Source organism: Puntigrus tetrazona, chromosome 20 (assembly GCF_018831695.1).
Source record: "Puntigrus tetrazona isolate hp1 chromosome 20, ASM1883169v1, whole genome shotgun sequence".
In the NCBI taxonomy this organism is placed as follows: domain Eukaryota; kingdom Metazoa; phylum Chordata; class Actinopteri; order Cypriniformes; family Cyprinidae; genus Puntigrus; species Puntigrus tetrazona.
In genome coordinates this window covers 22,084,034-22,099,286 of record NC_056718.1, presented here as the reverse complement: position 1 = coordinate 22,099,286, position 15,253 = coordinate 22,084,034, and the positions used below count along the sequence as shown (strand labels likewise).

Here is a 15,253-nt window from a genome sequence, read left to right as displayed (position 1 = left end):
CGCGCGCGGAGAAAACGTCTAAACTTGCGTTTGATTAGCATGAAAGAACACGACTCGAATGAATAATTAAAGAGTCCGGTTTTCTCTCAGCACGTCGTTAATAACAAACACGGGAGGGTTTTCATGAACCCTCGCGGCGCGCGCGAAACGCGAGCGTCGTCGAGGGGGAAACATCTTTGGCGGTGGGGGCTCCAGAAACACGCCTGTCGCTTTCAGTCAGGTTTAACTTGACGTGTCCTGCGTGTTTGTCTTTCGCAATTACCGGGGAGGAATTCTGCATAACTGTCTTGTGTTTCCAAGTCTGTGTTTGGTTTTTCAGCGTCTAGCGGCTTGGTTTTGTCCAGATCGAATTAATGCACGGGATCAAATGTAACTGTGCAAAGGCCGGACATGCATACCAAACTAGTCCGGTTTTCCATTGACTTCTTTAGTTCACCCGTCTGCAACAGCGCCATCTAACGGATATGTACTACTATGACTCGAAACGTACCTGAGGAAGTAGTTACAAAATGCTATGTAAATGTTTTGGGGGGTTTTAATCGTATTAAACGTTGTATCAAATACAAAGCTGATCAAATTGAGGTGTTTAAAAGTATGTGAATGTGCATGCATATATACACACAAGCATATGTATGTATAGGACTTTATAAGGACCTTTAAATATATAAAATTCAAATTATATTACATGGACTTATTATAAATATTCGCAGGCGGCACATAGCCTGCATACTACAATATTAATAGCATAGTATTATTATGAGTGACAGTATATGATATTCTTAGCATAGCTTTAATCAAATACACAGCCTCTCTTGCTCTCCTCTATACATAGATGGTATGTATGTGGATTAACATTTCTGATATAACTCATTTTGAATGTAAAAATCCATTTTATCAGAATGTAAAAATCCAAGTATATATAGAATATTTGAATCAATATATATATATATATATATATATATATATATATATATATATATTAATGTTACTTAATGTTAAAATGTGGGATAACATTCAGGTGCATTTATCAAACACAATAGCCAAGTCAAGCACTTTACATTATGACTCTATTATTCTGTTATTGAACTTTTAGAACAATTTTTGGTGTATCATTTTGCTTATTCCATGCATACAGAAAACACGCATATTGCACATAGTTTGCATACTGCAGAAATATGAATGTGCCTTTCCAGACACAGCTTTAATCTGTAGACTATGTATTTGTAATATTAAATAGCTAGAGGCTTTGCATAACTTAAGAAGATGTGTTTTATACGTGGCTTCATGTGTGATGCAATTTTGTATGATTGTATGATGAAGTTCTGAGCCCATTCATTTGCTGCAGAGATTTACTGCCAGCAGCTCTGTAATAAAACCTAAAACTAAGCTTGTTGGGCTTCGTCTATATTTATCTCCGTCCATCTGTAAACATGAATCTGGAGGCTGGTGGTTCAGAAGGCTGCACAAAATCTCCATACACCTGCACTAGCACAGTCTGAGAAACACAGGGAAAGGGAACTACTGACAGGCGTCTTTTGTTGTTTTTTTGTTTGTTTGTTTGTTTTTTTGTTCCTCCAAAATGCATGCACACTGTATATCTGCAGACCTCTATGTATACTCTACATTCGCTGGTAAAAATAGTAAGGGTGGGTTACCCGTGAACTAAGTTGCCCTTTAGTATTTAAAGAGCAATATCTTGTTTAGCAAAGGTCAAGGCACGGGGAAAGAGTAGGTGGGTGGCTTACAGCATGAGTAATATTTTTCCACCACTGACAAAAAAAAAGAAAAAGAAAGAAAATATAATCCAAAAATATAAAACAGTATTGCTTGGAGGAGTGATAAAGCTTTCGTCTGATATAGGCCTACACACACACACACGAGTCACCTAATCTCACCTCAACATACCAAATTTGAAGTGCATTTATACTTTACACTTTATTTGCACAACAAAATAATTACTATTAACCGATATAGTAAGCAATTTATACACCAGTTAAACCAAATACACCATTAAACATACCGGGAATCGAGATTATCTATAAAAGAAGACTCAATTTCCCATGATGCCTTCGGCTCTAATGCTCGCTGGGTGCGCGTTCTACCGGAAACACTCTTGTTGTGCCTGTGGATTTGATTTGTACAGGGCTGCCGTTTTACTGGCCTTACGGTAAGAAATCTCCAGCCTGCAATGCATACCCTCCTTTCACTGCATGTCACAGATGGACATTAAACATATGATCTATTGACGTGCGGTTCGTTTCTAAGTTCCGTTAGCGCAGATATCGCTCATCTGAACACAAAGCTATTGATGCTAACTGCTTTAGCGTCTCCTTTTATTTTCTTTAGTTTGTCTTGTCGTTTTCTGCAACGACACAGTTAAATGAACTCGTGTAAAGAACCATGCAAATAAAAGGTTTTTGAATGGGACTGGTTTATTGTTTTGGGGTTTTTTTTGTCCGTTACCGTGAAACGCAAAGCTAAAGTTTAGCATACAATAAATGGCTTAATATTTATGTAGATAAAAAGCCTTTTGGAGTGGTTTTATTAATATATCCATTCAAAAACAAACACAAAGTGACTTCTAAGGGGTTTAAAAGTAGGCCTTTTTTCATCATTACATCAGTGTGTACAAAAAGTAATATTTTTATACCACAGACAAAAAAATAAAGTAAATATAATCTGAAAATAAAAAACAATATTGATTGGAGGACTGATTAAGCTTTCATCTGATATAGGCCTACACACACAAGTCACCTAATGTCATCTAAACATACAAAATTTGAACAAAAAATTTGTTTATTTATTTGAGTGTGTGTGTGTGTGTGTGTGTGTGTGTGTGTGTGTATATATATATATATATATATATATATATATATATATATATATATATATATATATAGTACTGTGAATTTGAAATAAATACATATATATTTGTGTGTGTGTTTACAAAACAAAAAACTAACATTTATGTCCTTCTGGCTATGCAGAAATCAGAAAAAATGAGTGATGGATTGGTTAACTTGCAATCCAGCTCTCATCAAAAAAATTTGCTCAATGCAATGTGGAAGCTGAGGACCATGGGAAACCTGTGTGACATCACGGTGCAGGTGGACTTCCAAGGAGACCTGGAGGAATTTGAAGCCCATCAGGTGGTCCTCGCTGCCTCCAGCGGTTACTTCGAGTCCCATCTGTTAGCCGCTGACCAAGTCAAAAAGATATTCTTGTGCGACATCTTACCACACACATTCGAGAAATTCTTAGAGTACGCGTATTTTGGGAAAATCGAGGTGGAGAAGAGTTACATCAGCAATGTATTGCAAATGGCTAAACTCCTCAAGTGCCAGGACTTGGTTGATGCTTGCGAGGCAGAAATTCCCAGCAACGCTTCAGACGAATCTCTACAGAAAGATGGAGTGGATTCAAATGCTCCAAATACCGAAGTCGAGACAAAACAAGAACCTGTGAAAAGAGCGACGAAGAGAAAAAAGTCTTTAAAAGTGCCTGAGAATGTGAAGGAGACGGAACCAGACAGGAGAAGCAGCAGGTTAGCGAGTCGCAGAGTTTCTGTGGATTTTCCTCTGAAAAAGCCAAAGATGCAAACAGAAACCCTTGACGAATCCGACACGGGAGAAGAGGAGCAACTGCTGCAGGATCCCGAGGCAGAATCATCGCAGCTGGGTGAAAAAGACGCTTGCGATGACACTGGGTCCGAATCGTCTCCTGATGTGCCTGAGGAAGACCCTCAAGAATCAGACTTTCAGCCGAACGAGGAACTGGATGAGGCCGACGAAGCCGAGAAGGAAATCAAGAGAGGAACCACAAAGTACAGATGTGAGAAATGCAGCCGTTCCTTCTATTACGAGAAGAGCTACCTGAAGCACTTGAAGGTCAATCACGGGGTGCAGATGGACACCACATTTCGCTGTGACATCTGCCAGCAGACCTTCGCCAACCGCTGCAACCTGAAAATCCACCAGAGGCACGTGCACAACGACGAGAGGCTCTTCCCCTGCGACATCTGCAACAAAACCTTCAAGCGCAAGAAGGACGTGACCCGGCACAGGCGGCAGGTGCACGAGGGCGGCACGGACAGACACTACTGCCACATCTGCGGCAAATCTCTGAGCTCCAAAACCGCGCTGACGCTGCACGAGAGGACGCACTCGGGGGACAAACCCTTCAAATGTGACGAGTGCGGATCCAGATTCTCCCAGAGTTCAGCGCTCAAGACACATCAAAGGTACACCGAAGGATTAGGGTGCTAAATATAAACTCTAGTTTAACAAACTCTAAACTATAGTTAGTTTTTAGGTTATTATATGTTATTTACATTTACAAACATACATATCTGCTAAATGCATTAATTTAAATACATTTCTTTAGAAAATGTAAAATATTTCAGTTTTTATGTATTTTATAGCATTAGCATTATACACATACAAACAATAGAATATAATTGAATATGTTATTATGTTATATTAATATATGTAAAATCTAGTTGTTTTTGTGGTATGGCCATATTAAGTAATATTTTTGATATTTATGAATGAAACAATCTTCTTAACACAAATGTAATATATGTGTGTGTATATATATATATATAAGCGCTTTCAAATGATTATGATTAATCACATCCACAATAAGTTTTACACACACATATATTTACATAATATATGTGTGTGTACTATGTATATTTATTATGTGTATATACAATAAATACAAACACCTGCATGTATATGTTTAGGAAAAATATGTTGCGTTTATAAAATAAATATTTTAATATTTAATATAAAATATGAATATGAAGATATATATACATATATATATATTTTTACCAACCATTATACTATTATATAACATTGGCTATTATATTATTTACATATATGCATACAAGTGTTTGCTACATACATAAATGTAAATAATAAGAGTTTAGAAGAGCAATGCCGAAAAAGATTATTAAAATTGGTGAATTCAAATTTATTTAATAGTTTTAAAAGTGCTATATATTGCAGATGCCAAAAACGTTACAGATATGTTCTGCATCTTAACTGAACATCATTTGCCATCTTGTCTTTTGAATCCAGGATCCACACGGGAGAGAAACCTTTCGCCTGTGACCTCTGTGATGCCAGATTTACCCAGAATCACATGCTATCTTACCACAAGAGATGCCACACAGGTGAGCCAACAGATCCCCGTGACATAAAGAGAAATAACGCGAGGGGCGAAAGCTAACGACTTCCACTCCTCTGTCTAGGCGAAAAGCCGTTCATGTGTGAGAACTGTGGGAAGAGCTTTGCATCCAAAGAATACCTGAAACATCACAACAGAATCCATTCAGGATTCAGACCCTACAAATGTGAAACCTGCGGGAGAGCGTTTGCTCAAAGGAACTCGCTCCACCAGCACATGAAAATACACACAGGTATCCTGCACAAACGATCCAGCATTAATGCAATTCCACTCAAAAAGCGAGTACTGAAGCATGTTGATAATATAAAAAAAATTACCGATGCAATTTGATGAACGACACCAATGTGCTATAAATAAGTGCATAAGAAATATAGCTCCAGATTGATGTACGGTTCACATGTTCACACGATTTTTGAATGATTAAACTTCACAGGTGAAAGGCCGTATCATTGTAAGGACTGTGACAAGCAGTTCACTCAGCTCAACGCTCTGCAGAGACATCAGAGAATCCACACGGGAGAGAGACCGTACATGTGCAGCATGTGTGGAAGAACGTTTACTGACAAATCCACCGTACGCCGACACACCCTGGTAAAGATCACGGGTTTATAGAGACTATAAAAAATGTCATTGCATTACATTAAATAACGATGTATTGATACATCAACTATAAATGGTGAAAAAAAGTCCAAAAAGGGCTGTAAATATATCTTACGTTACCATGTAAAAGTATGATTACCATTGAAGAGTATGATTTACATTACAGTGAGGTTTATTAGATAACATGAACTAAGAATGAACAATACTACAGCATTTACCACTTTTTTATGGTTATTTATAGTTTAAACTCACATTAATTTTAGGTACATATTATCAGGAATGCATATTATTTGGCTTATCACTTTTTCTAGTTTTTTAGCTGACAACAATCAGCTTAACCTAGTTGGGATTTAGAGGTTTGTGTCGGGACTTGGTATAACCAGACATTTTTCTCCATGCAGACCCATGACAAACAAACTCCATGGAAGAACTACCTGGTTGTTCTGGAGGGAAACGTTGAAGACCGAGCCAAGAAACCCAAAGGCTCTTCTCAGAAGAAGGACAAGGTGTCTGCGGCTGTTTCCAAAGCGCAGGCTGCTGAGAGCAACACGCAGAAGACCCAAGAAGTGGTGGCTGTGTCTGGAGAGCCTGTGACCATTTCCGGAGACTGGGCCGGACCTGGAACCATCGCTCTGGTGAGCCACACGGCCCTGGGAGGGCTCACGGTCATCCAGACCGAAGTTCCCGCAGGTACACAACTGCAGCCCTTAGTCACCACGGACGGCACCAGCGTGATCTCTCTGGATGCTTCTGCGGTCGGGATGCCCGTGACCGTTCCCTTCTCCATTCCCATTTCCGTCGCGCATTCCATAGGAGTTTCTTCAGCGATATCCGGTTCTGTGCCCATCGCCGTGGCCGGTCACGTTTCAGACGCCATACTGGATCCGGCAACCACCGCAGCGGCGTCAGAAGCCGAAGCAACAGAGAACGGCCTGGCTTCGGCCGAGTGCGTGTCGATCCAGGCGGTTACGGTGGGAGAGATGGACCGTGCGGACGCCCAACAGGAAGTCAGTGAAAGCATATAGACTCCAGAAGCTTCAAACAACATGGAAATCTCAGGAGGAGAGTAGATTCAGTTGCAAATACTCATTCATTATGTCACAATCGAGCTTTAAATTGCTGTAAATAGACTTACTTTATAAAAACTTCTATGATGTGTGTAAAATTCTTCAATCACAGCGTTTAATTCTGCACAGGTTTGTTTTTGGCAACACATACTATTTCCCCATTCCATTTCTAGGGAACATCTTGTCATTAAATTGTTTTATTTTAGTGACTCTTTATTGTTTTTTGCTGATATTTATTATGCTCAACACTATCAATGTTACCTGCATATTATTAACATAATACTTCATTTTTAGTACCCTATTCCATGTATAATGATTTTCAGTCAATCACTCAATAAAGTGTCTATTGAATTCAGCTTTCTAATTTTTTTAAAATGTAAGCATATAATTGATACACTTGCTTTCAGCCCACAATACTGAATATAATTTAATTGTAATAATATAATGCATGTGTGTGTGTGTATAATATATATATATATATATACACACACACACACACACACAACTTTTTTTGTTTATATTTTTTTACATACAGTTAAGTCTGCTCTTCCTTTGGAAGTTGCTCACTAATATATAACGATTATTTTAGAATTGAGATGCTAAACGAAAACCTCTAAAGCAAATATAACAGACTCTCACTTGCCTGAATTGAACCATTTCAGTATTGGTTTTTATTTCTGTACATTCTCACAGACATTCAGCGAAGTCATCGGTCGTTCTGTGGGAAAGTACATCGTTTGGTACTGTACGTCTTCATGGCTTCTTAGAAACTCTAGAATATGGTAAAACACAGACATCACGACACGTAGAACACAGATGACATGCGCCGCTAAAGACCATAGGAGTGAAGAGTGTACATGAGCTATGCATTCACAACACGACACACACAGAGCATGTTAATAAAGGTTATACAAGGACTTTACAAATGCATCATTTCAGTGCTGATGGAGATGATAGACAGTGTAAAAATATAATGTTAAATGATTTCGTTTTTTTACTAATACAATATTATTGAACACATACATATATGCATATGTATTATTAGACTCATATTATATGATCGGTTCAGATAATAATTTAATGAAATAAATACACATTTAAGAAAACAACCTAAGAGTTACATTTCAAAGAATGGATAAAAAAGTACATCCATCAGGTATGACACAATTTTTTTTTTTAATTATTTAAATACCAATTAAAAATGGTGTACTGAGGGAAACTGAAATTTTCTCGGTCCTGCATAAATGTCTGATGTTAGCTGCGTTTTGAGGCCTGCATGCCAACTAGTGTGAGCAGACTACAAAAACGGCACAGATAAAAACAATATCTAAATAATAATAATAATGATAATAATATTATACGATCCTGCTGCACTGACTCAATAATTATATCTGTAAAATTCATGCAGATCTAGCACGTCTCAATTCAGTGACCGTTGCAAAAGAACTCAAGGACCATCTCAAATCCCCATTGTATCCTTGAATTTCCCTTTCCTGATTCGGTTCGCTCCCATGTTTCCAGAAATACCCTTGGAGTAAAACAGGGAAACTGGAGCAGATCTTTGAAGTGGAGTGCTAAATTATTGATATGTGCTATATTATATATCAATGTAACAGTACAGGCTTATAAGTATATTCTCTAGAAATGTTGCAGCAATACATTTTGACATACTGTTTTGGGAAACCCGGACTTGGCCATTGCACAAAACTGATGTGAAATGGAAGGGGGAGAAGGGTGCCATGCAGTGGGTGATCGCCCCACTGTCCAGATCATTTTAGGTCGCCTTCGTCCCCCTGAATGGTCTTCTTGATTCGCAGAAGCATAGTGGTGAGCCACTGGTCCAAACGTGAGATGGAGTCGAACTCCTTCACCTGAAACAACACGGTACGAGATTTCTGTGCCATTACAATCACTAAAATGAACTGCAAAATAAAAAAATGTGTGTAAATATGGTGTGTTCAAGTCTTCTTGGGACGTTTGTGTTTATGAATGCAACATCAGATGTGTTCAAGTTAATTGTCAGAAAACGAGTGAATTAAACTGAATTGCTTTATATTATATTGTAATTATACAATACTATATTTTGCATATAGCTAGGTTTATAGTAAATGAAATATTTAAACATAATTATCGTCAAGACACTAAATGTACTGCGCCTGCCATATTTTCTTAAGGATTCGACAAAGAACGTTCGTCGTGACTTCAGCGTTGTGGGAATATTCATGTGCGTCCAGCATGTAAATATGACCTTTTTTGATATGCCCTGAACACGTCACAATGCAAGTAGTAAGTACTTTACCGCTGAACGTTTTGAATTAAATTGGCTTTTTAAGAAAGCTAAAAGGTAAAAGTCATACCGCTTCCGTGAAAGCCTCTGCGTTTTGCTCCTCGTGGGCTTCTAGAAGTTTCTGTAAAAACAAAACCTCCTATAAGTATACAACAATGAATATACATTTTTAAAAGGTAGTGCAAAACTTGATAAAAATTACGTTTTCTGAGTGGGTTTTGTCAACAATATACACAGTTGCTAGGGTATAATGAATAAAGAGCTTATCTAGATATGCATCAAAGATTGTTCAAAGATTGATCGTTTTTGCCGACCACTTCAACATTCTGTATATAATTTATTCCAAATATGAATAACCATTTTGTTTTTTTCTTGCTACTAAGATAACCAATCTGAAGTCAACCAATCAGATATTTTTGCAAAAAAAAAAATAAAAAAAAAAAACTGTAACGTCTTACTCCATGTAGGCTATATAAAATTACAATAATCTCAGTCGTAACATGAATGAAAATACATATATGGCAACTTTTAGCTGGATTAAACAGCTTGTCAATAGAAATGAACATGCCATGTGAGATGTAGCTTCTGTGCCACCTTTGCAATGTGAATATTGCTTTTATTGGTAACAGACTGAATTGCCTCAATTTAAATATTTATTATAAAAAACAACAACACAGACGCATTTAATAAAGTAATAAGCAATGCAAGCAGACTTCACCAACTAGTCTAAACCATATGCTGGAAACTATCATCACAAACCTTCAGAAGCTTGCATTCTCTTGAATCTGAAAAAGCTGGAAACATCTCTTCATACTTTCCAACAGCGAGCTACAGCAGAAAAAAAAGAGAGATAAAATATGCATATTATCTGCAGAGGTTCTCCGTATATATGAGTGCATGATGACCTGATGGAGAGCTGACCTTTGCGTTGAGCTCATCTACGATGAAGTGACACAAGGAAGCTTTGAAGAAGTACTCTTTGGCGCTGTATTTCAGCAGGGGATTGTCCATGGTGTTGGTTCCAACCTGTTTCCACGCACAGACAGGAATTCCCGAGTGATTTAGCAAATGCTGGTGAGCAAGTAATGTGGTAAGAATCTGCCAGAAACAGACAGATGGCTCACCTGCTCATAAATCTCTATTGCTTTCTGGTACTGCTCCAACTGAGCGCTGTATGAAGCCACCTTCAGCAGACACTTGTTTGCAGAGCTTTAAATAAAGCAAACAGACCATATCGAAGTTTAAAGTAACATTCAGAATGCTGTAATTAATCTTGGAAGCCTCTCCTTAGAAACAAAGTGGTTAAAAGGCATTGATTATCTGGCTTCTGCTAAGCAGACTTACCTGTTTGATTCCTCTCCTTTGTAATAGTCCGCGGCTTGTTCATAATGTGCAATCGCCTTTAGAGAATCGAAAACAGAATTTGTCATCTTTAAAAGGTGACAGAATTTAGTTCTGCATTATTCTCAACAAATAACTGTATCTAACAATGACCAAAATACAATCTTCTGACGCATTTATTTATAATTAACAATATTACAATCATTTTATTGTCAGTAATAATTTATTATTAACAAAGGTTAATTATCTATTGTTATTATTATTGTTGTTAACAAGAACAATGAATAATAAATTGCAATAATTGCCAGTAATATTTTTTACATATAGATACATTATTAATTTATATAAAATACAGGCATTGACTTTTTTTTTAATGTTTATGAAGTTACTAGAAAAAGAACCCGATTTTAAGTGTGACATTAATTAATAATAAATCATGCATTATAATAATTATATTTTATGTGATTTTTAAATTGTTACTATTATTTTATTGTTATTACTATTACACTATTATTTGTTATTTTCTTGTTTTTTTATTCTTGACCGTTTAAGAGTATAACCACATCTTTTAATCATTTATTCATATTAATCATCAGCATACGAGTTTTTCACTAAATAAATCATTTTTTGTACCTTCTCAATGTCCACCAGCTCCGATTCATACACCTCAGCGATTGTGATGTGATGCTTGGCAGCGATGGTGAATCTTCCCTAAAGACAGAACGGAGGAGACTTTAGAAAACCGACAGTCAGTTGAACATCTCAAGCTTTTCTGTCTGAACATCTACATGCTTTTCTAATTCCTTATGTGCTTCCGATACAGATGCTGGGACGTTTATTGAATAGTTTTTCCAGATTTTAAAAAGGGGCAGGAATGCTTTACTGTCTGTTATAAAGTGTTATATTTGGGGTTTCTGCAATAGTATGCAGGTGGATCGCCAGCCAACTGCCGTTTAAAAAACCTCTTTGATGAAGAAACAGTACGGCCTGGAGGAACATCACATGAACTATGATTTTGATTGCTACAAAAACATCTTACCATGTCTGTGTAAATATCAATGGCTGCGTTTAAGCACTTGATAGCCTCTAATCGCAAGCATTAAAGAGAAGGAGGAGGAAGAGTTAGACAGTCAGACTCAATGTTACAGAAATAAAACAATTCATCTAAAGCCGCTTTATGTCTATTTCGTGTATTGCTCTTCTAATTAGTCAATTTAATTACCTTTTTAATCAATCGACAGTCCATATCTATTAACATGCACTATAACTCTCTACCGCATAAACAGCTGCACTGATGAATTATTGCGTACAATAAACTCTATGTTCAAATGCACAATTTCTTTGTGCATTTGAACATACACAGATGCAAAGAAACTGTGCATTTGAATTTTGAATTATGGCACAGACACATTTTTGAGCGTCCGCCATAATTCTACCTTCACCGATCTCATTAAAAACCCCTAATATTAACGTTCATTCTCACGCCATATACGGTCAAATACACAATATTCTTTGTCTGAGCTTCACTTTTGAGGTTCTTAAAACTTCCGAACCTGAAAAAAACCCCTATAACGTATAAAAAGGCAATTTAAAAATATTACTAAACTACACTAACAAAAATTAAACCAAAATAATCCTGTTCAGTTCACACGGAGTCATTTAACGAATCCACTCAGTCTTGTATTACATATTCATCTCGAGATTCTGTGATCCTCACCTTGTGGATCTGCCTTCTTGAAGGCGTTTCCTGCGTCGACGTAACTGGTGGCCGAATCGTGCTTATTCTGAAGCTGCATGTGAAGTCTGGCCGCCTGACAGAAAGCATTGCCTGCAGCTGGACGCAAACACGCAAAGCTCGTCAGAAGAGTATGAATATACAATAAACCATCATAACGCATCCTGCGACTGCAAACAAAGCGGTGTAATTGTTCGAGATGGCATTAGGGTAACTTCACTAACGAGATCATATTCATTCAGAAATATTTATATCTAAACACATTTATTAAAATGCATGAATTAAGGGTTCGTATTTAAACTATCTGAATGTGTATTACATGATGACATTTTAATCATGCAATACAATAGTGCTTGTTAAAGATAAATTATATAATGTCTGCACTACTAAAAAGCACATACCACTCCAGTTTTTGGCCATTTTGAACATGTTGGCTGCTCTGGCGTACATCTCGCATGCCTCTTCCACTTTGTGATTTCCTCTGAAAGATGTGGGAAGATGCGGTTATATCCTTCATCCACTTTAATATCATAATGAAAACTATACGTTTTCTTAATAAATCTATAAGCCAGAAGGAAATCGCTTTATTAATACCTGTTAGGATTAACAAGTAATATATGATTACATGTGTTATTGGGTTAAGTCAGAATATTATAGCTGGTAATAAACAGAAAGACCTAGATAACTTGTGTCCTGGTGGGAATACTCAACTGGGTCAGTTTTTAAGTGCCTCATCATATTAATTAAAACTATTGGAAATAAACCCATTTCACAACATACTAGGTCAGAGCTTGTTTACTATAAATAACACTGAATATGTTTGCGGTGTCAATAACGCATCTCACTGTTTCTGTTTATACCATGCTCTTTGTTTTTGTAAAATGCAAAACTGCAAAATTATTAAAATAAGCTTTTATTTATTTTTTGACAACACACACACACACACACACACACACACACACACACACACATACATATATATATATGTGTGTGTGTGTGTGTGTGTGTGTGTGTGTATGTATGTTGTAAAAAAATAAATGAAATCAAAAATTAATGAAACTAATATTTATTTAAAAAATTATTCAGATTCATATATATATATATATATATATATATATAATATATATATATATATATATATATATATATATATATATATATATATATATATATATATATATATACACACACACAGAAATTTTATTCATTATTTCTTCATTAATAAATGTATTAGTTTCATTAATCATAACATTTGTAATACGTAAACCTAATATTTTATTCTACTACATTTGATATGAACGGTTAAAATGGTTCCATATTATTTTTACATTAACTTTACATTATTATTACATAATGTGCAACAGATAAAAAATTAAGGGACATATATTATCCCACATATAAATTTGTATATACACAAGGCAGTACCACTAGAGTGACATGAAACCCCCAAAAATATGTAAATACTGCAGCCACTGCGCCACTGATGCGCCAAACACGAAACACTTCACTCAGTGCTCCAATCATAAAATCGCAGAAATTATTATCATTATTTCAGGCATCATATTTTAAAAAATAATATTTAAAATATTCCAAAAAATCAGCTATGCACTGTAACGAACAAGCCCTTTTTTCTATCGATTGATGCGCAAAGCGGCCTGTCACAGCTTGAGTCCTTGTACACTGAATTTCATATGCATTTTTAGTTTTTATGCAACCGAATACTCAGTATTAACTGGTTAACATAAAAACAAAGGTTAGCGACATGATCGTACTGAAAATACATATTCTAACAGACTAGCGAGCTGATCGGATAAACAGGGAAGGAAGCATGTATTTAATCTTACCCAAACATTCCTCCTAAAAACGAGCCGGAAGACTTCACTTTCTTATCGGCTTCAGCCATAAGCTGAATTGCCTCCTTTTCTTTCCCGGAATTGTCCATTATTTCTGTGGTTAATTGCACAGATAAACACTAAAATCGCTTTTCGTTTATCTGGCCGCTACTCTTGCGCTCTATCACTATGGCAGCGGGGGATTACTGTCATTGCGTTTATTAAGCGTGGGCGTTCAGGACGCTCGAGCAAAGCATTATGGGATTTGGAGTTTTGCGACTAAGTTAAATGAACGGTAGTTAAAACGAATCGAACACAAATAAACTACAACGCCCATATACACTCATAAATGCGCGTTACGTAATATCGCACTATTATATTGTAAGAAAGTATACCCGAATTCACACAGATATCACTGTATAAATTGTATAAAAGTAATGTTATGAAAACAGCTTTAACTAACAACTTTGCAGTAGTCTAAATCTCCAGAATATGGTCAAATTATTTATTTATTTTTACTCTGATTAGATTTTGTTTGGGTAGATTTTGTGAATATAAAACATTGTAGGCTCAATTACTGGTTTGCACAGCTAATTCATTAGGCTACAATTTGCTTTCACCACAACAATATTAATTAATCAGCAACAAGGTCCCGCACTGTCACTGCAGGTTACAATGAAAAATAAATGCACATTTCATACCGACCACTAGATGGTACTGCAGATCACCAAACTAGTTCATATTCCGAAGAAAACCTGATTAGAAAAAAAATTGAGGCTAGAAGAAATATAGCAAATACTACCGGGCATGCGCACATCAGTATAGCTTACTTTTCTCACAATGTACAACGATTACTGGTTTTGAACAGTTGTAAGGGGTAGGTTTAGCATGCAATTAAAATGAACTATATTACTATTTTCAATTTACATTTTAAATGTATTTTCATAATAATACGAAGTACTGTTTTATTCAATAAATTAAGACATTTTGGGACATGAAAAGTTACTGAATAACAAAAATAATCAATATATAAACACAAATGCGAAAATGACCACTGTGACATAATGAGATGCAGTTGTGAAGACGCCAAAATAGAGGAAGGAGAAACACTTTGTTGTAATACACTTTCAAAACTCAAATCTCAATCTCTAAAGCACCTCTGTTTATATAAAGCTCATTTCAGGAAAGGGCGGTTTGT

At 36.2% G+C, this 15,253-nt stretch overlaps 2 protein-coding genes and 1 long non-coding RNA gene across 7 annotated transcripts in view; 1 reads left to right on the top strand and 2 right to left on the bottom strand.

The window, feature by feature from the left end:
• The window catches only part of LOC122324401, a 16,457-nt gene extending 15,575 nt beyond the window's left edge, over positions 1–882 (bottom strand). For all 3 annotated transcript variants that reach the window (XR_006247169.1, XR_006247168.1, XR_006247167.1), the window contains exon 1: positions 1–882. This exon is cut by the window's left edge and continues 527 nt beyond it. This is a non-coding gene — a long non-coding RNA (uncharacterized LOC122324401).
• A 1,199-nt stretch (positions 883–2,081) lies between these two features.
• Positions 2,082–7,215, top strand: gzf1 (GDNF-inducible zinc finger protein 1). The gene is made up of 6 exons (XM_043219962.1): positions 2,082–2,167; positions 2,988–4,240; positions 5,085–5,179; positions 5,258–5,425; positions 5,627–5,784; positions 6,195–7,215. The coding sequence occupies exons 2-6, from the start codon at positions 3,000–3,002 to the stop codon at positions 6,816–6,818; spliced, it is 2,286 nt and encodes a 761-aa protein (XP_043075897.1). The 5' UTR covers positions 2,082–2,167; positions 2,988–2,999; the 3' UTR covers positions 6,819–7,215.
• Positions 7,216–7,504: 289 nt separating this feature from the next.
• On the bottom strand, positions 7,505–14,271 carry napbb (N-ethylmaleimide-sensitive factor attachment protein, beta b). 3 transcript variants are annotated; one of them, XM_043219964.1, is made up of 11 exons: positions 14,068–14,271; positions 12,625–12,704; positions 12,206–12,322; positions 11,528–11,574; positions 11,122–11,199; positions 10,492–10,547; positions 10,272–10,356; positions 10,069–10,173; positions 9,907–9,975; positions 9,218–9,268; positions 7,505–8,731 (listed from the first exon to the last, which is right to left on the bottom strand). In XM_043219964.1, exons 1-11 carry the CDS (start codon positions 14,163–14,165, stop codon positions 8,630–8,632), a joined length of 888 nt encoding a protein of 295 aa, XP_043075899.1. In that variant the 5' UTR covers positions 14,166–14,271; the 3' UTR covers positions 7,505–8,629. The 3 variants fall into 3 exon arrangements, with proteins under 3 accessions (XP_043075899.1, XP_043075900.1, XP_043075901.1); XM_043219965.1 differs by lacking the exon at positions 11,528–11,574 and having other exon boundaries at positions 14,068–14,129; XM_043219966.1 differs by lacking the exons at positions 11,528–11,574; positions 12,625–12,704 and having other exon boundaries at positions 14,068–14,206.
• Positions 14,272–15,253: the final 982 nt, after the last annotated feature.

Excerpts from the sequence above, each read along its gene's own strand:
- gzf1 (XM_043219962.1), top strand. The coding sequence starts at position 3,000 with ATGAGTGATGGATTGGTTAACTTGCAATCCAGCTCTCATCAAAAAAAT. Across the intron at positions 4,241-5,084 it reads GCGCTCAAGACACATCAAAG|GATCCACACGGGAGAGAAAC; the intron begins GTACACCGAAGG and ends TTTTGAATCCAG. Across the intron at positions 5,180-5,257 it reads CCACAAGAGATGCCACACAG|GCGAAAAGCCGTTCATGTGT; the intron begins GTGAGCCAACAG and ends TCCTCTGTCTAG.
- napbb (XM_043219964.1), bottom strand. The coding sequence starts at position 14,165 with ATGGACAATTCCGGGAAAGAAAAGGAGGCAATTCAGCTTATGGCTGAA. Across the intron at positions 10,548-11,121 it reads AGCTGGTGGACATTGAGAAG|GCGATTGCACATTATGAACA; the intron begins GTACAAAAAATG and ends GATTCTCTAAAG. Across the intron at positions 10,174-10,271 it reads CAATAGAGATTTATGAGCAG|GTTGGAACCAACACCATGGA; the intron begins GTGAGCCATCTG and ends GCGTGGAAACAG.